Here is a 19,759-nt window from a genome sequence, read left to right on the forward strand (position 1 = left end):
CTCCTTATATTTTATAATTTTTTGTAATTCAGTTCAGAAGTAGCTTTTCCTTCTTCATTCCTATCAGTGCCATTTGTATGAACTTAAAGGCATTTATGCAATATTTTTATCTCACTAGTTACAGAGAAGCATGCATATAAGTCTAAGAAAACACAAACAAATGACCAAATAAAGTAATTCAGGATATGAAAATTGAATACAATAAATAGAAATAGTAACAAAAATTTAAATTGAAATTATAAATAAAACATTCAATAAACTTAAAATCCTCAGTGGAAATCCTTAGCAACATCACATAACATGAAGAAGATAGAACATTAGGGCTTGAAGTTGAAATAAAGAAACTGGATCAATCACAGAATATGATGATTGTTATTATCTCTCATTCCTAATGACAAGAATGTTCATGAACACTGTAATATCAAGAACAGACCAAATCTATAAGTTGTGGACATAAAAGAAAAAGAATTACAGGTCAAAGGCATAGAACACACTTTCAACGAAATTATAGAAGAAAACTTCCCAAATCTAGGGAAAGAAATTCCCAGTCAGGTACAAGAGGCAAGTGAAACATCAAATAGAAAGGAAAACAAACTCTAGATGTTATATAACTGGGACAATTAAACACACACACACACACAGACACACACACACACACACAGAGGCACACATAAGATCACTGGAAGCTGAAGGAAAGAAGGGTCATGAAAGACATAAAGACAAGTCCATCAGAATCATACCTGGTTTTTCAATGGGAACTTTAAAAGCCAGAAGAACTTGAGGCCATGTGATTGATTCAGCATCTGAAAGCTGCTAACTAGACTATTTCACCTAACAAAACTATTTAAGAATTATTCTTTCAATAATAAGTCTGACTATTAGTGGTCTCAGTCTCTCAATGAAAAGACACGAGCTTATTGGTTGAATAAGAAAACAAGTTGCATCTCTTTGCTATCTGTGAGAAAAAAAATCTCAACTTTAAGAGTAGGTACTGCTTTCGAGTAAAAAGCATATAAACATTAGTGCTAAATGTTATTGTGCACTAAATGGACCTAATAGACATCTACAAAGTATTGCAGTTTTACATGACAGAATATAAATTTTCCTGTTTTAATAAAGTAGACCATATATTAGGACTTAATAGACTAAAATCTGAAATAAATACCAGAAGAAACAATAATTTGCACAAAGTCATTCATCATGAACAGTGAGCTATTGAATGATGAAAGGGACATTGGAGAAGTAAATATGCAAATAAAATAATTCTTGGAATTAGAAAAAAACACAAAACAATTGGTATACAATAAAAGCAGTCAGAAGGATGAATTTGTAGTTCCAAGTGTCTATATCGAAACATCAGAAAGAGCATGGATGAATAACTGATTTACCTCAAGAGCTTGAAAAAAACTAAACTATATAAAAGCAATTATAGTGGATGGGAAGAAATTATCAAGTAAGGGCATAAATTCAAAAAATGAAAAAAGCAAAGGATCAATAAAACATAGTTTATTCCTTATAAAAGATAAGCAAAATTGACAAATCCTTTGCCATATTAGCTAAAAGAAATATAAGGGATAGAACCAATACCTACTGAGTGAGGAAGAAGAAGCGTTTTGGGGGATGAAACCCTTAAAAGATTAACTACTCCCAAGAGATCAGCCCTAAACACTTGTACATACAAAACCGCTATAGGACATCAGTAGGTTGTACGTGTGTGTGCGCACGCTCATGCATGTGTGAGAGAGAGACAGAGAGAGAGAGAGGCAGAGGCAGAAACAGAGAGATACAGAGACAGAGAGAGAGACAGAGGGAGAGAGAAGACATCATAAATTTGACAGGGAGTGGGTGAATATGAGGGGGTGAATCTAGGACAGAAGTGATGTAAATATAGTAACTGTGTATACATTTTCAAAAAATAAAAGTATGTATAATATCAAACAAAAGTTAAATGTAATTACAAAGTATGAAGAAATGAAAGAATTTTTTGACTTTTTTATTGAAGTGCCTTGTCACATTGTGGAATGAGAGAATATTTGTTCTAGAACTATGCCATGTGTAACATCTGTGAAGAACCAGATAAGGCTCAGATTGGAAAGGAACAAGAGCAGAGGGTAATCCATCATAACACTATGACTAACAGATACTGACAGTTGACAAATTAAGAGTCCTCAACATGTAGCTTAGGAAAGTTGGAGCATACAGGCAAGTGCTATGATCTGAAACACATCCATATAATTCTATGACAATTCTCAACCCTTTCTATAACTCTGAACAACAAAGAGGGAATACATGACATACTAGCTATTAAATATACATATAGTCCCCAAGCCAAGTCACAAAATAACTTTGTTAGACTATAAGAAAATTTCTCCAAAATGGTAAACAAACTTCTGTCCAATTTATATTTTACAGCCATTGCCCTATGCTTCCATCCAAGGCTATGGCAACAGATTAGTGCTGTGTAGAGCCCCAAACATTGCTGATGAAAAAACATCTGGTGCCACCCAAGAACAAAGGAGAACAAGTGACAAATGACAATCAGCAATAGTGACCAGTGATATCGTCTTCAGAGGTTCTGTTACCTAATTGATACCAAATCCATGCTGCATCATTCTCGAAGGTTTTATTTTTAATTTTTCTTTATGAATCAGGGCATTTTTTCCCCTCAACAGTCTCTCAGTTTCTTATAATTGTTTCAAATTACTTACCTGACAAATTATATACATATATAGATATGCTTTCTTTCTCTTAAGTAAGATAGAGGCAAGGTAGTAGAGATTTGGAGGATATTACCATACTTGTTTAGATTTTCTCAAAATAATGTATCAAACATTTTCAATAAAGTTCATTGAAATAATTCCCGTGAAGTTTGAAGAGCTAGCAAAATGGGTAATGTGTTTACCCTCCAATGGTAAAAAATCTGTGTCCCATTCCCAAAACCATCATCATCACCAACCATAAAACACATATTCCATGGAGCACAGTGGCACGCCTAGAATCTTACTACTGAAAAAGTGTGACAGAATTTCAATGATGCTCTCTAGCTGGCCAGCCCGGCCTACCTAACAAGTTTTAGGCTAATAAGAGACTGCCTCAGAAAAAATAAATAAATAAAGGTGTCATTTTTGAGGAAACACACCTGAGATTGTACTTTAGTCTTTATATTCAGAGCATTCAGGACTCATGCATGTATTTTTTTACAGACACATGTGCAGGCATGCACATACACATACACATGCACACACACACACACACACACACACACACACACAAAGACATACTATCTTCCAGGTCTAACTCCAGAACTAACTGCAAACTTTTAAATATCTGTGGCCTTAAGTATACAATATTGATTTTTCAAACTCGAGTTTCCAATTGTTTGAGATCTTTCCTAACAGCTTCCATTCAAATGTCTACCTGTCTTCCACATTTCTTGCAAGAGTTCTTGCTAATTTTTCTAAGCAATATATGCGAAGCTCCTTCCTAGAAGACATGAGAATAGCTACAACAAAAGGAGCCAGCAGAAATTTAAGAAAGGAAGCACCATGTCTTATGAAGGAGAACACTGCACCCATGGGTGGAAGTCAGAGAGAAAATGGAGTAAACTGCTCTTAGCCATGTTTAGTCTCAGTAGCCATTGTATAATATCCTCAAGGCAGTAAAATACTGTCATCTTATGTGTATTTTCCTAAATACACAGAACATTGTGCATTTTAATAAGAATCTAGTCATTTGACAAATGTTTCTGATAAATGTAGATAACCACTCCGTTTAGTGCCCTCTAAGTTTTCAATCCTACCAAAAACTGTAAGACCACTACTATTTTCTCTCTTCTTTGGTCACATAATAATTTATTTAAAATGCAAGTTCTATATCAATGATTACTTCTTAAATTAGTTTGATAGAATAATGTTGAAATGTGAGGTAATTGTTATAGGATTTAAAATTTTGGAGAATTATGGTTATATTCTGCCAAGGATGACTTCCCCACAGCATCTATATGTAGGTATATTCCAAGGAACAAAAGCTTCCTTGAGAGTCAACTGGAGTTTTTCTTCACCTGATACAAAGTATTCTGCCCTCAGTTAGACTAGACTTCTTTCTTCAGAACATTGACATGAAATATCTATGGGCACAGCCAGACGGAAGGAACAGCAGCCTCTCCCCAACTCCAATATCGACTGAACTGCTTTGTTCTTTGGCCACATAATTAATAACTGTCTAGTAATCAGTCATGCATTCCTCAACAGTACCTGAGGCACCAAGTGTCCTTCTAACCCCACCCCACAGAAGAAATCACCATGATGGCTGTGCACTGACTTAAACCCACACAAGTCATTTACAAGTTAGGATAAAGGGAAACACAACAGGGTTCTGATGCAGCCCAGAATCCTGACAGCACTCTCCATGCAGTACTGTGGAATTTTATTTTCTTTACTCATTTGGCAGGGAATGGCATTAATTTGTTTTCTTTTTATATAAATCAACCAAAAAATAACAAAAATTTCTATATCCAAGCAGATGTCGTTGGATATGCATACTTGGATAGACATAAATCATTTTTTTAAAGTAGGAAAAGTTTGATAGATACTTAAAGGTAGGCAGCCTGGAGTGAATGTAAGTGATGCACCCCATTCCTTCCATCCCTGACACCCTCCAGATGCCCAGCAATAAATAAAATGATGACAGCAAATGGGAGTCAACGTCATGGTAACTATAATTCATCAAGTTCCATTCATTTAGAGCAATACTCATCAAATAGAAAAGGAATAAATAAGTTGCTAGACACATTATCTTATTGTTAGTAACTCCAAAACAGTTAAAACTGAGGTTAAATAATAATTTAAGAAAGTTTAATGATAGCACAATAATTATTCAAAATACTCCAGCCAACTGGAAGGAGAAAAATAAAGGCCTCATATTTCATAATCATTGAGAACAATGTTATACTCACAGAAAACTGTTTTACATATAAAAGAAAGGAAGAAAGAAAGAAAGAAAGAAGGAAAGAAAGAAAGAAAGAAAGAAAGAAAGAAAGAAAGAAAGAAAGGAAGGAAGGAAGGAAGGAAGGAAGAAAGAGGGAGGCAGGGAGGGAGGAAGGAAGGAAGGAAGAAAGGATGGAAGGAAGGAAGGAAGGAAGGAAGGAAGGAAGGAGGGAGAGAGAAAGAAAGAAAGAAAGAAAGAGAGAGAGAGAGAGAGAGAGAGAGAGAGAGAGAAAGAAAGAAAGAAAGAAAGAAAGAAAGAAAGAAAGAAAGACAGGCAGAAAGAAAGAAAGACAGGCAGAAAGAAAGAAAGACAGGCAGAAAGAAAGAAAGACAGGCAGAAAGAAAGAAAGACAGAGAGAAAGAAAGAAAGATCTCTGAAGAGGGTCAGACATGATTTTCTATATTTTTACTTAAAACCTCAGGTATGTTTCATGAAACAGTTTTCTAACAAAAATGACAAGAAAATGCTAATCAGATATTTTGATACTGAATGAAATGAAACATCGTTCTGTTTATCCTTTGTCGATTTCTTAGGCTTTTAAATAATGGTGTTTATGCAACACTGCAGAATAGGCCATATATAACCTACTGCAAATTACTCCAACGTTAACAAGAACTTTTCTTTCTAAGAGATATGAGGTATGTTCTGGGCACTCACTGTGTGTGGCCTTAGAGGAAAACAAAGTCTCACTGTTTTCACTTTTCTTAAACAATCTCTCACTACGAATCTACCAGGGTATGTGTGCAAGCATTCTCCCCTTTGTTTTTCTATCCTCTCATCAAAAAGGAGAAAAGAATCAAAGATATTATTAACTTCTTGTGAACCATCATAAAACTTAATGTATCATTTATTAACAATTAATACAGATTTATCTTTCATTACTTGTCAATGAGGTGTAACAAGGGAATCATATTTTTGTGAATAATTATCTGGAATAGAATTAAAATGTTAAAATTTAAACATATGTAATAAATTTTGTAAGCTATAATTCATTATGATCACACATTAAAATCTCCTAGAGGTTGTTTTAAAACTAAGCGTAACTAGTGACACTGACTTAACATAGCAAAATGGCGAAACACGTTTAATTTGTCTTATTACAAGTTATTTGGGAACTTATAATTCATTCTCATGAGAAAATTTTCTGCTATGACATGGTAATGAGAAGTAAGAGAGTTTTATGGCAGACAAGAATTTGACATCCATTTTATCTCACAAATAAAACTACAGAGTGAGCTCTTTATAAAATATAACTCAGTTTACAGTACATATACATGTACTGTACATATACATATATATGATATATGGTTTTTAACTTGAGTTTTAAGAACAATTCCCTGACAGAAGCTTTTTGTGCTGGGTAGATGTATATCATTTACTACATCAGTTATCAAAAGCAGAAAGGGCTGATTATATGGATTACTTTTATAAATTTTTGATTTAAAATAGAAAGTATATACTAAGTTCACTGACTGTAGTGGATACTTCATTAACTTCCTCCACTCTATCTTCTCCTTACCAGAACAAGGGAACCTGGACAACCAACTGCATCACAGTCCAATTGTGCCCCTAGTGCCTCGGGCACACATGAACATCTGAAGAACACTTGAAAACATCCCTATTACTCTGGATCTCTAATGTATCTTCCATCTAGTTCAGCTGCAACAAAGGTAACACAGAGCAGCAGAGACATTAGAAAGGTCATCAGATCCTAGATGAGCCTGAGGGAAAATGGCTGAGTTTCTAAAAAATCTAAATGAGCAGCTACAGGGAATGGTGTTGAGCAAAGCCTATGCAGCATACCTTCATACAGGAAGCTAATAATCTACCAAGGCCTGCGGTCCATGCTTTGTGTATCATTACAAAAGTAGGAAGCCACTGTGGTCTGCATCACTACAGGTCTGGCTTCATAGCTGTGAGTTTGCTGTCAGTCCAATCATTGTGTGTAGAGAAGTGTGGATTCCAATAAGAGAGTTCATCCATGACACAAAGAAATAAATGTATGGGGGATGAGGGTTATGCAGGGGCAATTGCCCTGAGCAAATACCACAAGATCCTTTAAGTCCCCTCTCCAAAAAGCAGACTTTCTTCCTTTGGGCTTTCTTTTATCTGACCGACAACTAACATTGATGAATTGTTGTTTGGTCAGTGCTAATGGATCTGTGGGTGAGTGGAGAGAGGGTGACATTTAGCAACTTACAGTGATAATTCAAAACATTCTGCCAGGCTTAAAAGCATCATCATCGTTCAGATTTTCACTCATCAAATCCCATTGTCCTGCAGACTTAGTGAGAGTGGAATAGATATATTTATAGTAAGGCGTGAGGGCTACAAGGGAACAAAATGATAGGGCAAGAAGTTCCAGGTCTTCCACCAAAGTAAATGCAAACACAAACAAGCTGAAGTTTGTGAAATTGGAACAAAAGCAATTGTCTAACATCAAGTTGCACTTCTTAGGATATGTAGGATCCTACATTTCTACATTCACATACCTTTATTTCTTTCATTCCACAGCCTGCCTTTTCCCTCCAGATGATTGGAATAATTATAACTACATTATGACTTCTCAATACATACTTAAATCCTTAGTTGATCATATACTCTAGTTGCCAGATCTTATTCACCAGGACCCACTGACATTTGGGTTGTGTGTCTGGAAATATGAATAAGTGTCATCCACCAGTGTTGTAGTACAGGACCATACCAGCTTGCTGAGTGTTGTACCACTCTTGAGATTATAAGGGACCAGAGATCTAACATTTACTCATTACTTGGAATTCACAAGTGACTTGCCCACATTGCAACATAGGGATTAGGTTAAGTTTGTGTCACCATTTCATGGTGACACATGGAAATTATATTTGATGTAAAAACATACATAAATGACATTGAGTCTGATGAACTATGCATACAGCCCTTGAATTCAGTCTCCATTTCCTGAAGCATTTCTCAACCAGGATGCCTTACTGTGGCCACTAAAACTGACCTGAACTGGGCAGTACGAGGTATAAGTATGTGAGCAGATGAAGATGTTACAAAGACTCTGATCCTGAGTTGTGTCAAACTGTTAAATTGTCACAAATTTAACATTTAAAAAATATTATTAATTAGGAAACTTTTGGGAATGTAGCAAGGAAAATACTATGAAATCTAAGATGGGACCAACTTTAAGAATGGAATAGCATGTGAATATCTTTGATAATCTGTAAAGAAGGTTAATAAAGATTCACAGTACAAATCTGTAACATCTCAGGATGTCTGTTTTAGCATCAGTCACATGCTATAAAGGGTGCTATCAAGTGAACAAGCAGCCTGTCTTAAAATCAGCTTGTATACTACTGTCATCATTTAGCTGTCTTATCAAATACCTAAAATTTCTCTATCTAATCAATGATGTAAATTGTACATAATGGACAGTCAAGGCTTTAAATTCTTTTGTATAACTATGCAATATAAATGTAGTATGCAAAGTTAGATATTGCTAGGCTTATACAAATAACAGGTATAAAAATTTTGGAGGATAAAGAAATGATGCTTTGCTATATTAAGTGTAAAATGTTAAAACAGCACATAAAACATTGGTTTTAAAAGTAATATAAACAGGATTTAGGTAAAATATTTTGATTGCAAATAGTGCTGGCTTTACAGTTCTTCACTATATCCATCCCTAAATCTACATATAGAATTGACACTAAATAACACAGCATTAAATAACTTTCAAAAATTACATCTTTAAACTGAAAATATTACTAGCAAAATACATAAATATATTATATGCCCAAACGTCATAGATAATACTAGGAAGCTACAATTGTATTTCATTATTTAGTTTGACTCTCAATAGAATAAGTTTAAAAGAATTACAGTATTAAGTTTCTACAGTGATCCTTAAATCATAAAAGAGTGAGAAATGACACATATCTTTTCTATTTTTCTCATGACAAAAATACCCCATATGTCATTTCCCATTAATGCTGAGTTGTTGGTCAACAAGGCAGACCTGAGGAGCACACTGTCTCCCTTGTATGTGTGTGTATATGAGAATATGAGAAGCTGCAGAGCAGACATATACTTTTTGTATCCCTCAGGACTTGTCCACTTGAGCTTTTGAGTCAGGAGCTCTCCACCTAGGCTACACTGGCTGGTCAGAAATCTCCAAGCATATATGCCTTTCTCTGCTTTCCCAGAGCTGAAATATAAGTCCTCATACTTGGCTTTTTCAATTGTGTTCTGGGGACCAAAACCAGATGCTTGTTTGTTCAAGGTAAGTACTTTATCCTGATCCATCTCCCAGTCTTCATAGTCTTAAAATGACTAAAAAGTTACATATTTCATTTTACTACAATGATAAGGCACTTGGTATTTCTAATAATCTATAGAGAATGCTTAAACTGGCTATGAAAGATATAATACAACTTTTGTGGTAAAAAAATAATTCAAACTAGAGACTAGGATCTGATGTTTAGTGTTTTGATTCTCATCTTTAAAAGTGGAAATCAAATTAAAAAGAAAAAATAGCTGACTAAGTGAAGTAAGGAGAATCTCAAAGTTGTACTTACTGGCATGAGAATACTGTAGTGGATGCAGAATCCGGGTTCAGATGGAAAATACTCATCAGATACAAATCTTATCCTGATATGATTTCCTTTTGAAGTCTGCTTTCCTGGCACAGTCCCAGAACCACACCAGCGTCCTAAAACACTTCCATCACTGGGCTCCTCAACTTCCACAAAATCATACCTGTGAGGAGGCAAAGGGGGCAGAGACTGACGTCATTGCTTATCTAGGCAACGGAAACTTTATGTGTGCAATGCATCTATGGAGCACACCGCGAGTTGTCCCCAATTATGCTTAAAAGGAGAAGCCTTGAGATGCAAAAGTTAATGAGAGTTAGAAATGAAGAAATATTTGGAAAAATATGAGACTTTTTTTTCAAAGCCTTCAGATTTGCTAGTAACAAATTGAGATTGATCTGATATTTGCAACAAATATTTTCACATACAGCAAAATTATATGATTCATATTTATATTATTTTAATCCACAAATTACTCATGTTTATATCTTAGTTCCTGTCATCATTGTCCAAATCTCCTACTTAAGAAAAGATGTATTTGGCAGGCTTTACCAACAATTACTAATTTAGGAAAGCCTAGTAACAAAAGAATATTGAGAAAACTTCTAATACTTATCAAGTAGAAGCACTCTACCAACTATCTATTTTGATGTTGGGGATAGTTGATAACATGGGGTATTAGCATACATTATTTCCTCATAAATCATTTTGTTATTATTCCAGTTCTCTTTTCCTTCCCAGGGTGGAGATTGTGTCTAACACATGCTGGGTAACTGCTCTACTACTGGGGAATACATCCCCAGCTTTACCTAACACACAGATAATTTTTTCAAAATTTTCTTTAACAATTGCACTTTTAAATAAATGATAGTTTCCTGGAACGAATGTCAAAATAATAAAAAGAAAATACAAAATTTTTAATAAGAGAGAAGTCTGACATGCTTGAAAGCTAAAAATTATTGATAGATTTTAAAATAAAATGGAATATAAATACACTAGACAAAAATCAAAACCAACATTTTATATAGAATTAGATGTAAAGACAAAATTGTTAATAAAAAGATAAGATATAGACCAAGTATAGTTATTAATCTTCTAAGGAATGTAACAACATTCTTCAGCTTCATTTTTCTCACAAAAACTAAGAAACTAAGATCCTTTAAAATGACAATATACACTCAGTGTTGAAGAATTCCTGGCCCAGAGTTGCCACTTAAGGAAGCTTGCTCCAGATCTATGCAGCATCATGCCCACCTCCATAAACCTATATTTTAAGATAGTCTGGAGAATTTAAAAGCATTAAAAAGAAAACAGTCGATAACAAAAGAAGACAATTGTTATGCCAATACCCAATGACAATCCAGACCTTTAAGCCACATAGGATCAAGGCAGTCCTTACTTATTACAGGAGTTTAGAAGGATGGAAGTTGGGGTCCATATTGAGGTGACAAGCATAGACACAGTTAAGTAGAGTAGACCTAAGTAAAATTTTATATATCACCATTTAAAGAGGTTTTTTTTTCCATTTTCATAACAAAACTGCACAGAAAACCAAGTTCCTACTTGGGGAACTCTGTTCTGTTTGTGGAAGTAAACCTGTCCAACTGGTTTTCTACCACTCCTTACAGAGATGTATAAATGTGTCAGGATACAAGGAGGAACAATCATTTCCTTGGGCTCAGTATTGATAAATCAGATGGTAAAATCTCTAATGAAAGTGCACCACGGAATGCCGGAAGAGCAAGGGCAATTTTACAAGACTGGATTAGGATCCCTTTACAAAGGACTTAATATTTGGGTTGTGAATGTGTGCTGATTGCCTGACCTGGACTAAAAAGGGAGGGAAACTGAGATGCATTCTAGCAAGAAGCATAATAGATAGGTAACACAAGAAGGAAGGGGCCAGGTATGGTCAACTGTGAACATAGGATGGCAAACAAAGAAAATGACACAGACCAACCTGGGAAAAATTGGTGTAGGCACTTAGAGTTTGGTGCCTCAGAGTTGACTGTCAACATTTTACTTGTCATACAAGATGGTATAAACAGAGGTGGGCATAGCTTTAATAAGCCATGTTCTTCCTTAAAATATTTAATTCAATATATTAAGAGGCTGATCCTTTTATACATATGAGTTCCTAGTCTTTCCCCTGACACCTGTAGGCCAGGCACACAGTAAAGGCTTGATAGACACACATGGAGCGAACAGGCGAATGCGCACTTGAACCTCACAGTGACCGACATTGGAGTTGGATGGCAATAGCTGTAGATGAGACGTGCTGTTTTAAGAGACTTACAACTATGGATCTGTTGCTCTCCGTGTATTTTACATATGCAGATCTCATTTATTTGTACTAATTGACTTAGTTTTGCACCTGGGTTTGCCATCCCTGTAGTATATTCAGCCCAGTCAATGAACGAGTACCAGAAACACTGTCATCACCTATCTGAGAAATTCGAAGAACCATTTCAGGTGGGAGGATAAAGAAAGAGTTCCTAAAAGAGCAACCTGCAAGGAAACAGAATATCTGGGCATAATCTTGAGCACAAAAGCTGAGGAGAGTGGGAAAAAGAATCCTCACCAGAAGCAGACAGAAGCAGAAGCAGACAACAGCACAAAACCTCAAAGGGGTTCAAAATTAGTCAAGTCACTTATTGGATTTGACAATCACAAAGCCATTTTAAACAAGTAAACTGGAAAGCATGATTTGTGTTCAATAGTTTCTTGTGGCCACTTTCAAAATGACTATTAAACTGTTAGATTGAATACATTATAAGGAAAAATATAAGAATTATTGTAGCTACTTTCATTATAGCTAATTTTCATTTAAGTTCAAAAATAAACACCATATAGGCTTGCTTGTTTGCCAATTTCCTTTAAAACACTTTAAAAAGGGTTTCCCAAAGCACAAGAAAACACTGGGGCTATAAATGTTAAGACCTTATAATCAACCAACTATGTCTTGGGTTGAGTACTTACGTAGCATGGATACAGTAAGTGTGAGACTGATGCCCATCACAGTAAAATCAAGCAGCAAAAAGTCTTATTTTGGACCTTGTCTAATTTACATATTGATGTAGAACTCACCACTATGCAAATTAGAGAAGGATGCCTAGTTCATTATGATTTCATGAAGGTTTTTCTAATGAATTTGGCGTCAGATTTAAAACAAGTTCTAGACTTACGGCCAGATTCTGGCAGTTTACAGTGCCCTGTTTAGACACATCTGATACTCTCTTCACCAGTTTTTTTTTTTTTCGAAGGAACTATGGAATTTTCCTCTTTGTGGGAAAGAAAGAAAATATCTAAAATGTATACTTTGTCTATGAAACAGAAAATTTGATATAAACTACTAGTTGTTTTGTAGTAAATTAGGCACTTCAAGTTTTTTATACCCACAGCTATTATTATACACTAACATAGCTAGGAAATTTATCCAATTATTCCAACTTCCACAGTCCTATCTAATAATCAGTGAGGCATCTAGGACACTTAGGACTATCAATAGAACAATTATTTATTAAGGCTTACATTTTCCTCTTAAGGAAAAAGACACTATCAAAATACTTCTGTCTAAAATCTTGCACTGAAGGTCAAGGTAAACATGGATGAAGATGTTGCCCAGCTGCAAAGCACTTGACTACCATGCACTAGGTCCTGGCTTCAATCTCCCAGCACCACAAAAAAAAAATTAAAAAAAATAGAGAACAAAGTAGAATAAAATAAAACAGGCTGTGTGTGTGTGTGTGTGTGTGTGTGTGTGTGTGTGTGTCTGTATTGCGGGGGAGGGTTGTACCTGAAATATATATGTCTATCTCATTGTCCAAATCTTATTATATTGCAAAGGACAAAAATCAAATAAACAAAAATACCAAATCACATGTGGTTCAATATTTGCTCTTAAACTATAAAGTACATTCAGTGGGTTTTGGAAAAACATAATGCATTTTTGCCCAATTATTTTCTCTAATTATTTACATATTATGTTTCTCACTTTGTTTCCCTGATGCCTTCAACAGAAGAAGGGATTCATAGGAGAAGCCATTTGATTGATATTTACTAACATATTTCAAAATGTCATGATGGAAAGGAAGAGAGAAATTAATTAGAAAACCATAACTCCAGGTCGTAGTAAAAAGGAATGGGAACAGATTAAAAAGCATGCCATCCTTACATGCTCAGGTGACCATACTGGAGACACAGTAATCCTTACAATACACTCCCAGGTATTAATTTTCAAGGTGAACAATTGCCCATACCACTATTTAAAGGATTTACTAAGCATGAGCCAATCAAACATCACATTCTCAGAGCAACATGATGCAGCACACAGAGTGCAAAGTGGCTGGTAATGATCACTCCGCCTCTCTACCATACTCCTGGGACCTAGGGAGAATTTATGTTCTTTTATGTTTAATAAACAAGTCTAATGTTGTAGACAAAATTTTTGCTCTCTTGTGGGAATGTAAAAAGTGTGAGGATATGGGAGCTATTTTCTTACTCCTAAGAATGTAAGTAGTATACCAGAGAAATAAATTCACTGGTAAACACAATTGTCAGACACCCAGCTTTCTTTCAACAAAAATAAACCAACCCTGCAGAACAGGCCGTCTCTAGTTCATACTGAATAAAACTCTGTCAATTAAACCTGCCCCATGAATTATCAGCCTGACAGTGGTGAGAAAAGACGCCAAGTGCATGTGGATTATAGAAACCCTGGCTCTGCAAGTGTCAACTGAATCTAGAGCAGGTTGGGATAGGTAATAAAAATAATAAGATGACAATTACTGTACAGAGCTTATCGGCTTATGCCTTTGCTACCCACATTCAAACAGATTCTTCAGACCCCTATTCAAACACCAGATGTTCTTCTAGACACCAATTAATACTGAAAATACTTTGAAGTAATTATCATATTTATTAGGTGATTACAGTATGTTAGGCACGTTTTTAGGTGCTTCTGAATATTTTCTAAATAGATCCTCTTAGCAAACGAAAGTGTGCCCAGTAAGGGTTACTAAATATAGAGAAGGTAAGTCATTTGTCTAAGTTTACAAGGAAATTAATTGTAAAATTATAGCTTTAGTTTTGAAAGCCAAATCTCAGACTCCATGGTCTTAGAAGCTAAGACCTCTACTCACTATACTTAAAATACAGCTCTATAGTTAAATTTATTTTATTTTCTTGTCTAACTACAGAGGAAATGCTGGTCTCTAGTCAAAAACTGAATATGAAGTCATGTTTTAAGGGCTGGAAAACACAGACTGTAACAAATAAAACTGAACAGGTAGCTTCCTAGTCTAGATATTTATTGTAACTAACTTAGCAATATTTATTAACAGTAACTTTTTGTAAAGAATTTTAAAACAGTGTACACTATAGGAGCCAAGCACACAATTATACCTCCCAGGACTAACAACAAATGATGAGGAGATTCTCATGGGAAGAGGAGAGCTCACCCTATGAGAGGTGGCTCAAGTTGCCATGGTACGAGGTGAAGATTTTAAAGTAATTCTTATCACTAAATAAAAATGTATACGCAAATATATAGGCCACTAATTCAACTTATAAAACTAAGACTAATTAAGGACCAGACAAGGACAAAAAGCAATAATTACTAGAAATAAAATTTGTTAAGAGGTATAAACAAGCAAAATATTCATAATTTTAAAAACTGGCAGAGAGAATAATGAAAGAAAGGAAAGAATGAATAAGGAGATGGAGACAACAATAGACATAGACACAAACCTTGCAGAAGATATAATTCCAGTTTAAAATTACTTAAATATTATAATTAATGACATTTTACACTAAATATATCTGCAAAAATATATAAAATAATGGCTAAAATATGAATCATCAAATTGGTATTAGCATAGTTAAAGTAAATAAAAATTCTTAAATTGAAAAGTTGGTCAATATTTATCAGCATAAAGAATGAAATAAAAGGTGGTTTTATGAGATTTTATTAAGCTATAAACAAATGTGTAATTCCAATTTTTATAAATAATTACAAAACATTGAAAATGATAATCTTCCTAATTGATATGATAATCTTCCCTAATCCTTCTATCAAATTCTCTGAAATGGCAGTAGTTCACATTCAGAAATATGACTCGTTTCACTCTGATAGGCAATTGCAAAAAAATTGCCATGGCTACCTATCAGCTATCAGTAGATTATATGATTGGTGTAATCAGCTAAGTATGAGTTTTGTACATAAATAAAGAGGAATAAAAAGTTCTTTATAAAATATTAAAAGAAATAACACCAGTATGATCATAGTAGTAAATTAATCACCAACATGGCTTAATTAATTGGTTACTAAAAAATGGAAGCAGAAGACTTTGAAATTTTGGATGAAAAGTTTATTAACAGAAAGCAACCACATGCATTGTCTGAAATGAAGCTAAGTTGATTATCACATTACAACAGAGTGAGGAGCTCTCTCATTACAATTTTGAAATTTTGGAGAAGAAACTGTAGATAAATTTGAAATAAAAGAAAGAAAAATATAATAAGAACATAGACAATAAAATATCTTTGGTCGCTGATAGGCTTGAGTGTGGATGTGTGCTTGTTTGTGTGTGTACGTACATGTGTGAGGCTAAGGGTTAACTTGAGGTATCCTCCTCAAGAATGCTGCATATTTCCTTTGAAACAAGGTTTCTCATTTTCCTGGAACTTCACTGAGGAACTTAGAAGTTGATATCATGATGCCTTCCTCAAAGCTTCCCTTGCCAGTGTTGGCTGTTTCTGCTAGACTGTCTGTCCAGCAAGCCTATAGATATCCCTGCCATTGCCTTCCTGGCTATTAAAAGGACAAGTCAGGCCTGTTGTTTTCACATCAGTTCTGGGCACTGAACTGAGTCTCACCATTAAAATCAAGCATTTTTCAAGCAGTGCCTTACCTGCTCCCAGTTAATACATTTTAAGAAGAGAATTCAGCAGTTAGTGCAGAGGCCAAAGAGCTCAGAACTGGAGCAACAGAATTGAGCTATACTATGGATATAGGGGTGGTTCTGATGCTAAGGTCCTGTTCCCCAATTGGCTCTTGATCTGTCTGTAAAGAATTCATGGGCCAATTTCTAGGTGGGACTTATAGGACCCTGGAAGAAGAGAGACAGACACAAAGGAGGAGAGAGTTTACCATGCTGTGGAGAGAGAAGAGAGGAGCAGGGGCCTATGGCTGCTCCTACAAGTGGGTGGTCAGGGATATTTAGCAGGGACTAGATATACCTTAGCAACTAAAGTTTAGGAGAGGTGGGAGGTACAGAGATAAGAACATTGTTAAGGATGACATTTCCAGGCAGGAGTTATTAGTGCCCAACAATTGTGTCCAAAGGCAGGTTGAAAAGGAACAACAGTTTGTGTGTCTTCTATCCATGGATTCAAAAGAAGGGGCTGGGAGCTGGTAGTGGGGCCCATTCCCAGAGCTTAGGCTGGGTAGCATAAAGCTACACACAGCATACGGAGGTAACTGTTATGCATCATTTATGTTGAGGTAGATCTAGCAAGAACTGGTATGGGATAAGGAAGATAGAAATCAAAATATATTTGAAACTTTGGGCTTTTAAAAAGGATTGAGACATAAAATGATAATTCAGTAAAAAGGCTTAATACAGGATTAATAGACAAAGAGCAATATGTCTTGATTATGACTGAAGACTCAGAAACTCATAAGGAAAAATGTAGGTCACTGAAAATGTCCGAATACAAAAAAAAATACACTTAGCTAATTATGAATGAACACTTTTTTTGTGAATGAACACTGTCTGAAAATGTATAACTCAATGACAAGAAGTCACGAATTTGTTTATTTTTTATCAAAATCTTGATAAGGTTTCTAGAATTTTGTGTAGAATAGTTAATTACTCTAAGAGAGCAAATATGATTAGGCGCATACAAGAAACCAGTGCTCCTCAAGTATCATCTCCATCACCAGACAAAACTCATCCATCTACTCTGACTACTCCCATGGCCAGGATACGATAGGTTATGAAATAAATCAGTCATACAGTTAAGACTCAAAAAGGCAGAGGCAGAAATCTGGCATTAGATTAAGAATTTATAGCTAAAGATCCACACTGTCTCTGGGTAAACAGGACACATGAAGAGTCACTCCACCTTAAATGACATTATTCATAAGTGACTCTCTGCAAGTCTCTTTTAAACACTTCAGAGACTCTTTTACAAAACAAAGATAGTGGTTCCCTGTGAAAAGATTTCGTGAGGATTAAATGAGAGAAAGTACCCTTACACGGTATTACCATAATATCTAACAACAAACTGCTTAACAAATATTTGCTTTAGCTTTGGGAAGGGGGATAGGTGTACATAAGTGTGACAAGCATATGCAGGTGTAGGTGTGTGTGACTTTGCCCTCTAGGTTGGAGTGGCTGATGGGCAAATTTCAGGGCTCCTGCTCAGTGCCTGTGGCTATAATATGTATTGCAGCATCTGGTTTCTTACTTGAATTCTGAGACTTAAATCCTCACAGTAGTGATGAAACCATTTTACACATTCACCATCTTCTCATCCTAGTAATCACTAGTTCTTGAAGACAATAATTGCCATTAATCTGACATATAACCTTTAACAAAAAACTTCAGCCCTATGGAAGAACAGGCCCCCAAGCGTCATACGTTATAAGCACAGCAGATATTCTTCTTTTAATTAAAATACTGAATTTATTTTGATAGTATTTAGATATAGTTGTGAGTACAATATGACAATTTATTCAAAACTGCTTAGGCAAACAAGTACAGTTAATTGAAGAGGTAATATGGGGGTTTCTCAAAAGGATGAACACAGAATCAAGTCATGTATATCCCACTTTGGTGGTACATGCACAGGAACATAAGGCAGTGTATTAAGTCACTTCAATATTATTCTCAATATCAAAAGCATGGAAGAAATTTAGTTATAATCTACAGATAAGTAAATAAAACTTATTTATGTGCTACACTGAGTGAGATGTGTTACACCAATAAAAAGGAAGAATGCTTAAAGTTCTGTCATTCACTACAATATGTAAGGACATTATGATAAACGAAATAAGGCAGGCATGCAGAAAAATATTGCTTAGCCTTACTTATACATGATATGATATCTAAAAATATTTGTTTACCTTATAGAAACTGATTAAAAAGATGACAACCAGAGGATAAGCAAAGGAAGGGGGTATGGAAATGTCAGTTGTTGACCACAAGGGAAAGTTTCAATTATAGTGAAGAAATAAATTATTAATCAGGGTGCTGCAGGGTGAATGTAAGTCGCAGCCCTAAATGACAAGAGAGGAGGAGCCAAACTCCTTTAATTACTTCCTCTGTGGAAATAGTTGTCTTGAATTTAGTGTGTCTAGAGTAAGATTAGCATGGAGATATTTACTCTTTATTTTTTTATTGGATGATTTATTTACATTTCCTATGTTGTCCCCTTACCCCATCCCCCACCACCCCCTCGGAACCCCCAATCCCCTCGCCCCTCCTCCTTCTTCTCTGTGGATGTAACCTCTATCTACGCCCCCCCACTCCCACCTCCCCACCCTCAAAATTCCCACCCCGAGATATTTACTCTTAACAGTTGCTTTTTTCTTAATAAGAGTCATATTTTTTATCTGATATTTATTTATTTACATTTCAGATGTTATCCCTTTTCCCCACCCCCACCCCCATTAGTCAGATTTATTGATCGCTTAAAAAAAAATCTCAGAGTACTTTCTCTTGTTTCCTTGATTACCAATGCTAGGCTTAGTGTGGGGCTGTAGAAAAATGTGTAAAAGCATTCTTTCAAAGGCTGAATATCTTGTGTCTAAGGTTAAACAGATTCCAAAATACACAATTACCAGTTGCTTCTACTTTCAGTAGAAGTTCACGTTGTATCACTGTATTGTTATTGACAAGAAGCCAAGGCTTGGACAGTAGTTATACATATCAATTAAAGATGAGTCCCAAGAAAGAGAACAGAACATGTTACTAATAAGATGAGGTGCAGTCTCAGAGCCCTCTTCTCTGAAGAGCATATTCTTACACTCTGACACAGTCTAACTCACGGTGAGTTTTACAGAAGCATCTCATTAACATGGGCTCGTTTGTGGTATACAGCTGTTCCTTATACATAGATTCTGTGAATCACTACTAAATCAACCACAACTAAAGAACAGCTTATATATGATACCATTACACATGTGGTAACAA

General features: G+C 35.3%; 1 protein-coding gene across 1 annotated transcript in view; it reads right to left on the bottom strand.

The window, feature by feature from the left end:
* Positions 1 to 19,759, bottom strand: part of Pdgfc (platelet derived growth factor C) — a 175,379-nt gene that overhangs the window by 29,974 nt on the left and 125,646 nt on the right. The window contains exon 3 of the mRNA XM_028754936.1: positions 9,546 to 9,726. Within this exon, the coding sequence (XP_028610769.1) occupies positions 9,546 to 9,726 (181 nt within the window). The remainder of the gene's footprint in view (positions 1 to 9,545; positions 9,727 to 19,759) is intronic.

Source organism: Grammomys surdaster, unplaced genomic scaffold, assembly GCF_004785775.1.
Source record: "Grammomys surdaster isolate TR1022 unplaced genomic scaffold, NIH_TR_1.0 126039, whole genome shotgun sequence".
Taxonomy (NCBI): Eukaryota; Metazoa; Chordata; class Mammalia; order Rodentia; family Muridae; genus Grammomys; species Grammomys surdaster.